Raw genomic sequence first — 15,881 nt, 5'->3', positions numbered from 1 at the left:
AATTTATTGTACTGTGGTCTTAGACATTCAGAATTGTGTTTAATCAAAGTGACATTTCTCAGTGTTGATTACAAAGGAGATATAATATGAATAAAAAGTTCCTTGGGGGAATCCAGATGGGTCAGTTCTTGGAACTTTGGAAATATCAAGGAAGGCACATGTGCAATTAAAAAAAATTTAGTAATTTTTGCAGTGACATCTAAGGAGGGGCTGTTTGATTTTAAATCTCATGATTTAAAAACGGGGTTTTCATTCTTAGCACTTTTAATATCATTAAAACTTCTCAGAATATAATAACTTGGTAGCTATTTTCTCTTGGTAGATGCTTGTCACCGCACTGAATTTGAAAATAATATAAAATGAGATGGTTGCATACTCTTGGTGAGTTTGAGTCTGTGTTCTTAGCAAAGTTCTATTTAAACAATCAGAATTATTGGATTAAAGATTTGGATAAAAGACCCTGTAATTACCTGTTGTCTAATTCAATCCTTGAAGAAGATTGATTTGCACATCTAGAGCCTGGTTCTAACCCCTGGTATGAACTATGACTCTGACCTTTTAAGTAAACAGAATATACCAATGCCAAATGAAGAAGGGGCTTGGATTCTGCTGGACTGTTTCCCTAAGGACTTCTGCTTTTCTGAGGTTAAAGTTATGGACTGGCAGTATTTTTGTAGCAGGAGAAGTTCATTATGTCCATGGGAGCAGAGAACTGAGAGCAAAGGGTACAATCCAGACTAGGGATGAGACTTAGCAGTGTTCTGTCTTGTCTTACTGATCTTTGCCAAACAAATGCAGAGAAAATGGTAGTAGTAATATTTTCCATCCTTCCATCCTAATTTTTCTTTCCATATACTACAGTTCAGTTTCTGCTCTTATCTTGGACAAGCTTTACTTAAACTTCTTAAAATGTTTTTCTACTTGTTTGTTGCTTTTTTCCCCCCACACCTTGTCTTTGCAGAGAACTCCATAGCAATTCTGGGAAAAAAAAATTACTTCCTCCTACAAAGCTGTAGTATAGAAAAATGTATGGCTTGGATGCTAGTCCATACATAGAATATCTGGCTCTGAGTCTGGATAAATCAAAACTTAAATTCTGAGAGCTAGGTATGCTTAAAAAAGAAAAGAAAATAATATTTCAAGTAACAGGAAATCAACTGAGTCTTCAAAATTAACCCAGAAAGTGAGAAAAGATCGATTTTAGAATATTTTCATATATTTTACTTGATCTCAGTTTGTTTCATTCAGCAGGTTCATCTTAATTATTATATTAAGTAAAAACTTTGAATACTGTATAAACATAAACAATACTTCTAAATAAGAAGTCATCTGGATGTTACTTCTTTGAAGTTATTGCAATTAGTACATTTCTGTAAAATGTTATAAAATTATTAGGTTTTTATGGGCTTATCACAATAATATTTGGATTTGTATCTGAACCGCATTCTTGAAATGAACCTCCTAGGTTGGCATTTGGCTCTCATTGCGGGGATTGCTCAGACTGCTGAAGCTCCAGCAAGGAGCTGTTCCATGCAAAGTTGGACATGATTGTTGGTTTGGTGTATTTAACTAAATCAGCTATGCCCTAGTGGGATCTCTGAGACGCTTTAGGTAATGCAAGTCCAAATATTGCAATATTAGATGGCCATGGTATACAAGAACTAGCAAGATGTGTTTCTGTTTGGGTAGGTTCTGATCTGCTGCTGTCAGTATGACATGAGCAAATCCCACGTGTGCATTGAGGTTAGTTTATCTTTCTTGTTTGGTCCATAGGGATTGCTAAAACATGATGGAGTTTTTTGCTTCTCACTTCTGTGAGAGGACAGGAGCTTTACATTTCAGTCCTATGGTACTTTGGTATACAGTGGTGAAAAACAAAAGCACTCTCCTGTATTCAAGGGTTTTCTTTGGAGGTTCCTACTTGTAGTGAAATGATCATAGAGTCATGAAGAGTGTCAGGGCTTCAGGTACGTGAGGCACACTTCTTTAGAACGTTTAGAAAACAGCCACTGAAACTTCTAACTTAAAAATTGTCACTTAAGAATTGTTTCAACACTTCTACACTAGTTCTGGCTGGACCGGTTGTGTAACTGTATTTTTTTTTAAAAGCCTTATTTGAACTGGAGTCAGCATGTGCATGTACAAAATCCCTCCAACTATACCATCATCAGAATAATATAATTCCAAAGTGCCTAAAGATTGCTTTCAGACGAGGGGAAATGTCTATGATTCTGACTATCATCTCCTAAATATGTAAATCACTTGAAGGAAACAGTAATTGGTTTGGAACTTTGGATGTGTCTTGGTGACTTCAGAGAAATGTGTGAAGTAGCAGGGCTCCCTGCTGTGCATGTCCTTGCTGGTTCCAGGAGGCCTGCGGCTGCACAGCTCTCAGGACTTTGCCCTAGTGGAGTACGTCATTTTTCTTCTTTCACTTGCCCTGGGTCCGGTGAGTCAAACTGCATAATCATCTTCCCATGCCTACTGCTGCATAGCCCTGTGGTCATCTCTTATCCCTAGCAGTGAGAGAGTGTTGTCTCTGTAACTGAACTGACCCGAGCAGCATTACAAAGGTCTGTACTTCTGAAATGATAAAGGTTTTGCTTTCTTGGCACTAGCTAGATGTGATGTAGTGACCAATGTCAGAACATTGGAAGGAATACAGCAGGCACTTCAGTACTGAATTGCAATATGACAGTGGTTCATCTTGGCAATTACAGCAGGCCACCTAGAAATCATTTTAAATGAATGAAAAGGGGTTGAGGAGGTCTCCTAGGTGTCAAGAGAGACTTGAAATCCCCCTCTTAAGAATTTCAGCTCAAAACATTTTGCTGTGATTGCTGATACAGAGAGCTGTAACGGTAGGCTGTTACTTAGCTCCTGCCCTACCTACTAATTTGCAGTTGAGGAGGGATCAAGCTGGCAAGCTTGGGAGTTGGATTGTTGAGGGATAACTGGTCTGCTACAATGTGTTGACATTTCTCTTTTGTTGTTGAGAAGGTAATTCTAGATGAATTAGGAGACAAAAGTACTCAAGTCCAAATAACATACATAAGGCAGAAGTAGCACCAGACAAGAAAGCAAGTTTTGCTTCTTCAAGCAATATGTATTAAACTGTGTAATTGTATTTCAATGTATATTTCGCCTTTCCTGCAACCTTAGCAAAATGTTTTCATTTAAAGATGAAGGAATCTTCTCTTGCTGTTGCTGGCAAAATGTAATCCGTGATATATTGAGATAATATTACTCCATTATTCATCCCTTTTCTTTGTTTAAAATACAGTTGTCATCTTGGGGTGGGTTGTCCCTTTCGAGGTGCCCACCAAAGCCCCTCTATCACTTCCCCTCCTCAGCTGGACGGGTCGGGAAAATATAATGCTGATGGGCTTGGGCTTGGTCAGCAGCAGGTCTGACTTGGAGCCATCTGGTGTTGGCTCTGTGGGACAAAGGGGAAGCTTCTGGCAGCTTCTCACAGAAACCACCCCTGTACCACGTCCACTACCAAAACGTCGCCATGCAAAACCAATACATGTATTTAAAGCCAACTTGGAACTTGAAAGTTTAGTCAAAGTTAAAATTCCTTACTTAAAATTTCAAGGCTAAGTCTGCAAGGCACAGTCAAATCTGAAACAAAATTTCTTGAATGACTGACTGACTTTTCAAATCAAGTATCATACCATTCCTCAAAAGCTAGTATTTTTGTAAAGTGTGACTCCAACAAAGCAGGTTCTCTCTGAATCTCATCTCTGTACCCTGAGATTCTAAATATTCATTGACTCTGCTCTATAGCTTCCAACCCCTGTTTTGTGTGAGAGTTCAGTTTTAAAGGAAAATTTGGTTTAAGCTCTATTGGAAGCAAAAAGACAACACAAGTGGCCTGAAGAATAGTGAGGGGGGCACCTCAGAATTTAAAAGAACATAGGGGGATTATAACTGAAACATTTGCAAGTATGAATGGTAGGGTAAAAATTAGTTAGTCATGTTGTGAGAAGAGGGCTATGCAATAAAAGAACAAGCAGTACATTTTGTTTCACTTATGTTTTACTTTAAGTAGCTATACAGTTAACTACTCAAAAAAGCTGAATTTTAGAAGAACTCGTGATTTAATGTATTATGTAGGAGTTGGAATCCAAGGGACAAAATGACATGACAACATACTCCTTACTATGCAGATGTAAACTCATTTGCTAGGATAAGGAAAATAGGTAGTTATCCTTCTGCATCCTTTCAAGGAAACACATTGTTCTGGATTTTTTTTATTTTGGGGTGTGGCCTTTTTTTATCATTATAATTCCTTAAAGCATATTTATTGTGCTTTTGTCAGGGGTTCCAAGCTGCAGTAGGCCTATCACTAGTGGCATGCCATCTGCTTCCAAGAGTGTGATTTTCATTTGGGTATCTTCTGCGCCTAGGAGGGGCTCAGCACTTGCTTGGAAAGCACCTCTACTGCCAAATGCAGTCTCAGAGCAAATTATGCTGCGGAGCCTCCTTATCAAGACATTTCCAGAAGCCGCCAAAAATTCAAGCTGAGCCTTGCAACTAATGGAAAAGCCATCCTTTCTGATAAATCAAATTCTAATATTTCTTAAACAAGGGATGGTGACATTAAGACATTCCTCTCTTAAGCTTAAAGCATGTAATTTGGTGACGCTGCGTACACAAAACTTATGTTATTAGATATTAAATGTGTAAATGTTAAATGTTGTTGTATTTAATTACTCTGATCCTCAAGAATATTCTAGTACTAGGTTGATAATTTGTTCAGCTCTACTGCTTTAGTACAGTTATTTTAATCATATAGCTCTTGGAGCTGAGACATCCAAGTGAAATTTGATGTTAATTGCTGTGTCAATGTGTGCATGATACTTATGTTGTCCTTGCTTACTATACTTACCATGACTTTAATTGAACATTTTAATCTTCTATAAAAGCCTTACACTGCTCAACCTCTCCACTCTTCTCTCTCTTGTCTCTGTGTACTAGGTTTTATTGGTTGGTTAACTTAAATTCGGCAGTTGTCTTTGTCAGCATTTCTTATATCCAGCAGTCTGTGGCCAGGAACCTTGGTTTTCTTATCCCATTTGTGTCCATGCTTATGGCTATGATCACAATTCACATGGTGCGGGGTGAAATGATTTACAAACCCAAAACAGGTAAGAGGCAACTATATCTTAAAGAAAAATATTTAGAGACTATTTTCACAGAAAAGATCAACTTGCATATGAAAATGAGTTCTTCCACAACACTGCACTGTTTGGTTGGTTAATTGGGGTTTATGTCTACAAGGTCTGCACAACAGAGGTGACATCCATGCCTGTAAAGATAGACCTGGAGATTCTGGATAGGCTGAACAAGTGGAAAGCAGTCTCTGGTAAAGTTATGTACATTTTCTGTCACATCAAGGCATGTGTCAAAGCATTTGCCTGTGCAGGAAGAGATATAATGTGCATGCTGTTGGTGGAATTTATTTTGCCACGCTTGGTTCAACTTATGCCCAATGAGTTTTTATCAGTTGCAGCAAAGTTTGTGCCTATGCTAAGGCACCAAGAACACTTGTGTTTTGTCCCTTAAGTGTGCTCAGTTATTTCGCCTGAACTTGCACCTAGGTGGCCGGGCAGTGTGATTAGTCAGCTGAACAACAGCATGCACTAGTGGCAAAGCAGTTTTATAATGCCTTTTTCTTGCAGAACATGTGATGCTTATTGTTATTTCAACATGCTTGCTTATACAACATCATGTGGTTTTACATATTTGAAAATAACTACAAATACCAAATAGCTCTAAATAGTTCCTATGCAGACTGTGCAGGTATTTTAAAAAAGAAGTTCTTACATTTCTGTGGCCTCACCAGTTAGTAGCCAAGTTCTACAAAATCCTTTGACAACTGCTACCCCACTCCATTGACCAAGCACAGAAGTAGTAGTGGAGCCTAGGTGACTTGAATAAGGCTGTAAATGCCCAAACCTTCCTGTTCTTTTTCCGATAGAACCCAGAAGCTGAACATAAGTTGTTATTTCAGGATTTTTGTTATAAATATAATCTAAGCAAAAATATAGTAGCAGTGAGGGAACTAATGCATGAATTGAGTGCCTGGGAATATGATAGTGAGGACATCACTAGAGAGTTTTATTCAATGAATAGAATCAAAGAAAGGCATTCCCTTTGCAGTGCCCCAAAAACCTCATGATAATATGGAGCCAAGGTCTGCAAAGACTAAGATCGGTTTAGCTAGCTTCTTATGGAGAGTGGTGGCTCTCTGGCTTGCTGGGGCTCACTACAGGTTTTACAACTCAAGAAGGTAAAAAGATTCTCTAGCATTCACCGCTGAGCTGGACTATTTCATGTGGACTAAAACTGTAGTTTATCATCTAACTGGTTTAATTCTATTAAGTGGAATAACATAGATTTGTAGATAATGTCTCTCTTGGCCACCTACAGAACTAGCAGAATTTTTTTTTATCAAGTGTTTTTCCCTAGAGTGTTGTTTGCTTTATCATATATTTTCCAAATCTTAGCAGAATACAAATCTCTACATTCATATCTGCAAAGTTTTTTATCTCCTTAGTCAAGAGAAAAAATAATATACTCTGTACCTTCCAGTTAGATGGTGAAATCGGTAATTCTTCAGACTTGTAATTCAAATCTATAGGTGACCTTAAATGCTTTTTATATATGCTGCCTTTTTTATCTTAAGGTAACCCTTCAAATATGGATCATGCATTCAATTATCTTTAGCTGTCAAGCATGGACTTCATTTGCATTTCTTCCCAGTGCTATAATTTTGAGGACTGGCAGGTGACCAGAGATGAGGAAAAAAACGTGTACCTACCATCTAGGGTGCAATGTAGGCTTTTTATTGTAATTAAGTAGCATAGATATTCATGATTAGATCAAGGTCAAAGTAGCAGAACATTAGAGCTAAGAGCTGAAGTATAAAGGAGAAGGAAAATCACTTTCTGAAAATTGCAATTTAGTATCTCTACAGATTATTTTTTTAAGAAAATGTTAGAAATACAAGCATTGAGTATGTGATGTTGATCTACACAATGTGAACTGATTAAATATTTATGCTTTTAAACATGTCTGTTATTAACTGATCAGATTTGTAATCTGAAGAATTCACCACTATAGTGTGTTGTTTTCTGTTTTCTTTTTTCTTTTTTCTTTTAAAGAAGGGATGAGATACTTATGTTAACTATATCATTGGCAAAATCCTCTTGATATGGATTAGGTCCATGTATCATTCAAGTTGCTTTTTGAACTACAACTTCAAACAGCTTTATCTTCCTAGTTTACTAGACTTTATCATCTGCTGGAATTCCTTGTCAAGAAACACAGCAAAATAACGTATTTGGTTTTTCTCATACAAAATTTCCTAGGTAGCTGACTGAAATTACACTAAAGAGGGACTCGGGTGATCCATTAGGAAAGGCAGGGAAATTTCAGGAATTGTTGTCTATTTTAGTCTGGTGGGGTTTTTTTGTTTATGGGTTTTGTGTTTTTTTTCTTTCCAGTGAAAGTAAGAGAGGAGGGTCTGACCATCATCTTCCATTCCAAAGGGAAGGAGATGGCCATGGCCATCTTTGAGATTAGGTCAGATAAACCAGGACACAGCATGTTGTTGCTTTGACCTGTCTACTGGTCTTTTCAGGGGGTACTCTGTGCATCTTATGATTTCAACACTGACTAGGTTCAAACCCTTGCAGAGCAGTAACGCCAGATTGCTGTCGTGTTTTCATTCCTTCTTTGTGAATGTCCAACCTCTTCACATAGGATGAAGCAAAAGGTTATCACTTCTCTGACCTAAAACACATAATTACTGGCTTTGCTGATGAGTTGAACTGATACTGACTTTTCTGCTACTTTTTTTTTTACTTCTGAAAATAAATCTGCTTTGACAAGAGCCCCACGTCCCACTTGTTTTCTGGTTAGCTTCTTAGTCAATTCGCTCTGGAAGTCTGCAGATTTGGTCTTGAAATTTATTGAGGTCATAAACTTAAACATCACTTACAATGAGTGGTAAGAATATTTGCCTGGTACAGTCATACAGAACAATAAAAACTGTACCAAATCTCTGTGTTTGCAAGCTTTGATATGCTATTTCATATTTTATTTAATAATGCCAACAATCTACATGTTAATGCTAAAAAGCTAGAGGATTTCAAATGTTGTTATTTAATAAAATGCCCTTTCTTACTACTCTAGAGCAAGTGCTTCAGCAGGTGTCAGGTATTTCTAGCAAATAATTTCCATACCAGACATAGAAGAGAGACATTTTTCCCTCTGCCATCTTGGGTCACCTCAGGTTTTGAGAATTGTTTATTTATAGATTCCAAAGTTATTGTAGTGCTTCAACACTCAGAAAAGCAAAGAAGTGCTATAACCCCTATTTGCATGCATGGCAATTTACCAAAGGTAAATGAATCGGCATTCCCAAGCCTGAAGCCAACAGTTTTGTCTTTGTTTTACTTCTCTTTCCTCTGACTCTGAGAACAGAGTTAGCAATTCTTAAACCTAGTAACCAGTGAGCAAGATTTAATATGCCAAATACCAGATTGGTAACTTCTCCTCTGCCACAGCATGCTACTTGAAAATCCTGAGATAATACTTCTGGCTTTGAAATGCATCCAGAAAAATTCTTTTATCTCATCAGCCCTCTTTTGAGCTCCCTTTTTTTCCTCACTTCACTACTACCCTTCTCTTGCTGCTGGACTTCAGCAGACATGCAATGTTTCAGTACTGCCTTGAATTGAAAACTAACCTCATTCAATCAATAGAAAGCAAAAGCAAAGTAATACTTTACCTGTTCAACCACAGCAACAAATGGCTGTGGTCTGTTAAATAAGTGGTAGCAAAAGGCACTTTTCTCTATGGATGTTGAGCTGGATTGCTTTTGTAACAGTTAGGCTGTGAATGAACTGGCTTCCAAAAAGGAGTGTTTTGGAACAAATCCAGACTATTATCGCCTTCCCTCTCTCCAAAAAGGCATAAAGGTGAACATACCAGGTTGTATTTCCCCTTCCAAAATGTTGTGTCTTGTTTATTTTGGCAGCAAGTGAAACATACCAATGTCTCGTGTCTCTGATTCTTTGCAGGCAGTTCCTTGATGACGACTTTTGGGGTAATTACTAGTGCACTAAAAACGTGCTGTGTGCGATATCGCTACTTTAGCGGAGGCATGACAAACTGGCTAGATCATGCCAAAGAAAACTATGGTGGTCAGTACAGTGAGACCCAGGTGGAAAGCACAAAGTTGCTTGCCAGGCTTTTCCCGTTTTTTGCTTTCCAAATTCTGTACAGAACGTGTATTATGCAGGTGGGTACACAGCTTTTAAACAAAAATCTTGAAATATACCGTGACATGTGTTTACTACTATGTCTTAGACATGGTTTTTTAGTTGTTGCTTTACCAGTGGAGCAACCTTGCATAGTTTTATTTACCTGAGAATATACCTTGCTCTATCCTCTCGTCAAATAAGTAAAATAGACAGTCAAGACTCATTAAGGAGCTTGTGTTCGTGCTGACTACTTGTTTCTCTGAATTCTTATTGGCTGAAACATCTGGTGCTACAGTCTTGTGCTCCTCATGCTGCCATGTTGCAGTTATCAGAGACTCAGGCCTGGCATTCTTCTGAAAAAAATGTAATTTTCCAATTTCTTAGATGTTCAGTCACACTTTTTGGGAGAGGTAGAAAATCCTTATTTTCTCTTTTGGATGCCTATTTCTCCTGCTCTTTTGACAGGATTATTTGTCTGGTGTACACTGGAAATGGGTGGGTTTCCATTTGTGGAAAGAAGCAGCCCTTTCACAGCCACTGTCAGGCTATGTGGTTCTTTCTGCTTCTCAGTGAGTGTATGTTATATAAATGTAAATGTGTCAAGAAGCTACTTAAGCTGACATGATTCCTTCAGATTCATTTCTGTATGGATGATCCTGGCTAAGCGGCAGTTTGAGGTATCTTGCCCTTTGGCAACTGGAATAACAAATTTATGAGCTGGCTCAGAAATCCATTTTTACTTATTGGTGTTAAAATGCTGCTTAAGGAAATTCTTACCAATATGTAGCATATACTGCTTTATTGACACTTCCTCTTGCCATCATCCTACGCTCCCATCCATCTGCCTCATTCGTTTTCCTCTTCCCTCCCTCCCCTTTCTCTCCTCGCCAAAAGCACAAGAAATCCAAAGCAAACAAACCCCAAACCAACAAATGCACACATATGGCCAAGGCTATGCATTAATGAGCAGATGGAAATGAACCAGGTATCATTAATCACAGTAGTAATAATCAGGTATATAACTAAAAAAGATAAAAAGTATTTGTACTGCTGAAGGAGATTGCTTTTATTCCTTTGGCAGAATTTCCAATAAGTTTAAGGTTCTTTCTTAGACTACGCAATAGATAAGTACCTTTTTCTGTAAAGATTAATAGTATTTTCTCCATATTATTAACAGCTTTCAGTGCCTGTGATTCATTTTGATGATATTTTAAGGCCTATTAAGAAATCAATTCTGATTTGCAATAGGCAATGAAAAGAAGAAACCAACAAGATTTGGCTCAATTCTGATCTTTCATAGCTCTATTCCTATTTATTCACCCCTCTACAATTTATCTCTTCTTTTGGAGGTGGAATGTAGGTGAGAAATATATTTATTAAGAGCTAGTATTTAAATAATTCTTTAGTACTGAACAGACTCCCAGTGAGTAGGGTTGACTATAACCATTGATTAAAAACCATGCATAAGCCCAGTTATTAACTACATGTTAATGTTAATTTTCGACTGCTAAAAAGCAGTAATATTCTATGTGGATTTATCATTATCAGTCATGTTGAAGAGCCTCACAGAACGCTGCAGGAATCCAGAACTCTCTAAAAACAGAAACAGGGTAAAAAAAACCAGTTCTACATCGAGCTCTGTGCTGACTGTGCTCTGTGAATTGCTCAAGTTTCCTCTCTTTATTTTTCTCATCAGTCTGTAAAATGGAGAAATGGAGCACATGAAATTAGTCATGCTGCACATGAAATTGCAATGCTTAGTTAATCAAGCTTATTAGGAAAAAAAAAAAAAAAAGGAAACAAAGACCAAAAAAACCACTACACAAAACCAAACTGAAAAATCTGTTGGTAGAAGCTATTGTGACTTTTTTTTTTTTTAATAAACTCAACAGATCTTCTGTAGAGTCTTACACAAGTGGGAGGAATTATTGGTTTTTGAAGTGAGACTTACAAATATATTTAATTTCATACCCTGATGACTACCATTGGTGGCTTCCTCATCTAGTTGGTTGTTTTCTTCTGTTTCAAATTCCCAAAAGTGGAAGGAAGTCCTCTGTACAGCTGCTATGGCTGTCAGTTACATTAAGCTGGTTCTAAGACTGTGGCCAAATCTTCATTCCCTGTAGCTTTTAAAGCCGTATGCTGGCAAGAGTGTCTTAAAAATTACTCTCACCCTGAGCACACGATCAGAAGTTCAAAATAACTCTGTATCTTGCTATTCTAAAATACTCTTCTGTTAAATACTGTCTATGAGAAGTGACTAAAGTATTAGGCAGAACCATTTAGTATGTTGGCTGATGGTTGTGCCTAGGGATGATCAGATAAACTCATGCACTGCTGCTTAGATTTGTTAAATTCAAGGGCAAATGAAATAGAAGGAAAATACGTTCTGGCACAGAACAAGACAGTCACAATCTGAAAGGCTTTCATCATGAGTGGTTGTTCCTTTTGGCCAACAGGTATTTGGTTTACTGTGACTTCTTCAGAAGGAAGAGAGCTGAAGTTTCCAAATATAGTAGAAATCTTATCCATGAAAGGTACCTAGTATACTAACGGAATGGGGTTTTATGCTTCAATACAGATTCCTTCAGGATATTATCTCCAAACCATGAATTCCAACTTGCACTTCAGTGGATTTGTCTTGCCAGTTGCAGCGATGAATGTGATAAGCATCGTGCCACTACTGATTCTTGTTCCTATTTTGGAATGCATTAACTCATATCTCTTTAGTTCCAAGGACACTGGACATTCTACAACAATTTACATCGGTAAGTATAAAATACATGTGCTTATACAGTTTTAATATGTATTCTGTTTTTGAAAGAGAAACTCCAGTAGCTGATGGGTGATCCTGTACAATTGTTTCTGAATATAAATGTTAAGATAGACTTGTTTGGGGATAATTCTCAGAGATGAGTATGTTTCAAAGTGTTGAAAAGACAGCCCTGGAAAAAACATACTAGGTATCAAGAAGAAAATGCATAGCTTTTGACTAGGACAGAGACTGAGACTCTTCGGACCAATAAAAAATTTTGAGACACACTCACAAATAACTAGGAGTCATCCTAAGGCATTGGTGATACAAACGGTACTAACCATTTAGGCCTGAGACTTATTTTGATTAGGTTGTCTCCTATACGTTTATCCATTGACTTTTGGCAACTTAATTTACTTTGAAAGTCTTTTTTGGGGATGGGACAGTCCTTTAGTAAGTTGCTTTATGATACTGGAGAGAAATGTTCACTGCTCAAAATGGTGAGTTTGGATTTAAATAACTAGGTTAGGAACAAAAGCTTTTTTTTTTTTCTGATATCTTTATGCTATAACTGCATCAACATTGGGACTGCAGCTCATAAGAGGGAAACTATATTATCACTAGTAGAGTTTATTCCAGACTCTGAAGTTGCACCACAAGTGCAACGAAAGTGTCTAGTCTAATTCTGTGTCTGTAATAGGTATTTTTAGAACTGGTAAGCAAAAGAGAACATGCAGACAACTATGTAAAACAAATGGACGCGTACCGCTGGACTGCTGTTTGCCCTGAGTAGGCTGAATATTTCACAGGTGGAAGGTTATACGGAGAGGTACAGCTTTCCTCTCTAGTACTAGAACTTACATTTGAATATTTAGTATGGGACAATTGTCCAGGTGCTTAGTACCTTATTGTAAATTCATTTAAATTAAAATGAAGAGGGATCTTCAGAAGGGAAGTATTCTCTCTTTCTCATAGAAGTGGTACAAAGAAGCCTTCTCTGTTGTGAGTCCCAGTGCTTTTAACAGTAAGCATTGTAAGGTCAGGCTTGCAGACTGGTACTTATTCCAGAGAAATCCATAGCCTGGAAGTAATGGTGGCATCAATATGGGTTGGGCCTCCCTCTGACAGTGATGTGTGTGGGGTTTGAGTTGGGGTTCTTTTATTTTGTTGATTTTTTTTTTTTAATTACCCCCAAACCTCTTATGTTCTAGGATCTGGAGGGATCCTTTGCAACTATCTTCTGACATCAGCTACACCTAGCACCACCAGAAAAGCAGCTTCCATTCTGTACTCACTTAAAACTATTCCCTTTCATAGATACTCTCATTAAACTTCTTACATTTTTTTATCTTCCAGCCTGCATTACAAATCTCAGACAAAAATATTAATAAACGACTATTTTCTCAGTGTGCTGCTATTAATTCAGTGCCCCATGGCAAGCAGCACAGTGAGTACTGACACACACAGAGGTATTAATCTGACTAAATTAGCCTAATTACGAGTGTTATTAAGTTTTATACAAACCAGATGCATATAACGCAGCAGGCTGCAATTACCCTAGTTTTTAAAATAACGTCTGCATTAAAACAGAAAATGCACATTCAGATAATAATTTTCCTTAAAACCATGGAAATTTCAGGTTGGTATTATTGTTCTATCCTGTTATGTTGAACAGCAGTAGAATATATGCAGTGGTTTATTCTTAATAGCTTCATTTATTAAAATAGCCTCCCGTTAGGGGTGGTAAATTACCTGAGGCATAAAAATACCTGTGAGTACAGGCGATGGCTTTAGATATCCAAGTATATGACTGCACCTGCAAGTATGGTAGACCTCTAAGTGCCAATATTTTTGCCGACAGTTAATTAGGTTCACAATTATTTTCAGAAGCAAAATTGGGAGTATAAATAAGCTGTTGGTGTTAAGCCAGCCTATAACTATATTTTAATTCAAGTCTTGAGAGGAAGAAATATAAATAGTTTTCCGGAAAAATTCAGTATGTTAAGAATAACAGTTTTCAAGGATGAACCATGTAGACAATATTGACCTCAAAATGTCTGATTGCTCTGTAATAAGGATCTATATGAAAACTGTAATCTATATTACTTTCTCTGTAGTTGGTGGTTTATCTGTAAATTAGGTATGTTCTAAAAAAAATTAAAATCTTAACATAAGTGTAGATTGTATGTCAAATATATTGAGTATCTGGACCTATTTATGAAAAACATAAGGATTTAGTAAACAGATATTTTTTTTTCCAGTTTCATAGTTTGTTTGTGGTTTTTTGATGGGAGTGGGGGGTTACGTATTTTATGCTATTTTAGTCAATAGTACAGAAGATTCAGCAGAGAACTGAGGGTGTGTCCATCAGTTATAGGCAAGAGGTACTTGAACCATAGAAGTTCTTGCTCTAATATTCTTAATGCCTGATTACACTGAAATGTTTTACTAATCTTAGATTTACTTCATCCAAGAATGACGTGGAGAACAGCTTTCTGTACAGCACTCTGTAAAGCAAGCCTCCAGTCCAATGTCTGTCTGAGGTGATTTGGGAGTTGATGACCATGTCTCCTTAAAAGATGTTCTGGTTTAAACAGATGCTAATTCCAGAGAAGCTTTTTGACCTGTTTTACTCAGGATATGAGATCAAGAATCACAAAGGTCCAATACAACCTTAGTCTCTAGATAAGATAAACAACCTTGTCCTAGTATCAGCTCCAGATGTTCCTAAAACAGCCTGTTCTGCAAAACCAAAGCCTCAGATGGTCATTCCAAACTGCTTGCTTTAAGGAGTTCTGAAGCGAGAGGAGGTAGAGGGAAAACTAGGTCTCCAAGGCTCTCAGTTTCTTCCTCTGCCACATAATGTCTCAAAAGAAATATTACACTTGTTGGGCATTCCGAGGTTACTTTTTCTGAAATAGTTTGGCTTTTAGTAAGGAAAATGCTTAAAATATAGCACTTTGTAGTAATATTGAACTGCTTGAGGTTTCTTTAGTACTAACGTAACTTTTCACTAGGACAACTCTTGCTTTGGTAGATTACAAGAAGATCCTTGAGGGCTTTATACCTGGCCTGGATAAGGTGCATTGGCTAGAAAATGCTGTTGAATTCCCTCCTGTCATCAATTTTCAAGCAATAATTCATTGATGTTCTTATTAAGCACTAGAGAGGCCTTAACAGCAAAAGAACTTCCAAGCCTCAGGTTAGGCAGGGGGGAGGGTATTTGAAGTTGTGAAAATGCAGGAAAACTGTGTTGGTGGATGGGTGTCAGAGTCTGCTGCTGAGAGAAAAAACAGTGATGCGTGCAAAGACCTAACAAAACTAAGGCCATTTGGCTATATGAGTTTTCTGCCTCTCCTGTCCTGACACGCAAAGAGTCAAACTTTGTATATGTTATAATATGAAACAAAAGCCTTTGATTGTTGACAGCAGATCTATTAAGTATAAGAATTTCCAGTCGTGAAGTGAGAGGAGGCTTTGTAAGACGATTGGAAAAACATAGTCCAGGTATTTGAGCCCAAGCTGTCAAAAGGACCCAAATTCTCACACCTGTACTTAAATTATGGCTTAGAAATGCTGAGGAATCACAGACCTAGTCAAAATCAGTGGGAGCTCCAGGAGTCTAAATGTTTCAAGTTCAGGAGACTTAATTGAAAACTTTGCTGTCTTGGTGGTTTTCTTTTCTGAGAGGCTACAACTGTTTCATGCTGTCAACATCAAGAAATATGAAATCATACATTTAGATAGTATCCTCTATGCAATGCGTGGTGGAGTATGCAGTATTAAAAAGACATCTGAGTTTATTACAAGCTTTTATCTTGCATTGAGTCTAAACATACAGGAGTTTT

The 15,881-nt window shown here is 37.5% G+C and overlaps 1 protein-coding gene across 8 annotated transcripts in view; it reads left to right on the top strand.

Annotated features, from left to right (window-relative positions):
- The window catches only part of SLC15A5 (solute carrier family 15 member 5), a 71,258-nt gene that overhangs the window by 38,677 nt on the left and 16,700 nt on the right, over positions 1-15,881 (top strand). For all 8 annotated transcript variants that reach the window (XM_056340953.1, XM_056340952.1, XM_056340959.1 and 5 more), the window contains 3 exons: positions 4,984-5,153; positions 9,096-9,316; positions 11,860-12,046. In XM_056340953.1, the coding sequence (XP_056196928.1) occupies positions 4,984-5,153; positions 9,096-9,316; positions 11,860-12,046 (578 nt within the window). The remainder of the gene's footprint in view (positions 1-4,983; positions 5,154-9,095; positions 9,317-11,859; positions 12,047-15,881) is intronic.

Source organism: Falco biarmicus, chromosome 5 (genome assembly GCF_023638135.1).
Source record: "Falco biarmicus isolate bFalBia1 chromosome 5, bFalBia1.pri, whole genome shotgun sequence".
Lineage (NCBI taxonomy): Eukaryota > Metazoa > Chordata > Aves > Falconiformes > Falconidae > Falco > Falco biarmicus.
This window is presented reverse-complemented; position numbering and strand designations above follow the sequence as displayed.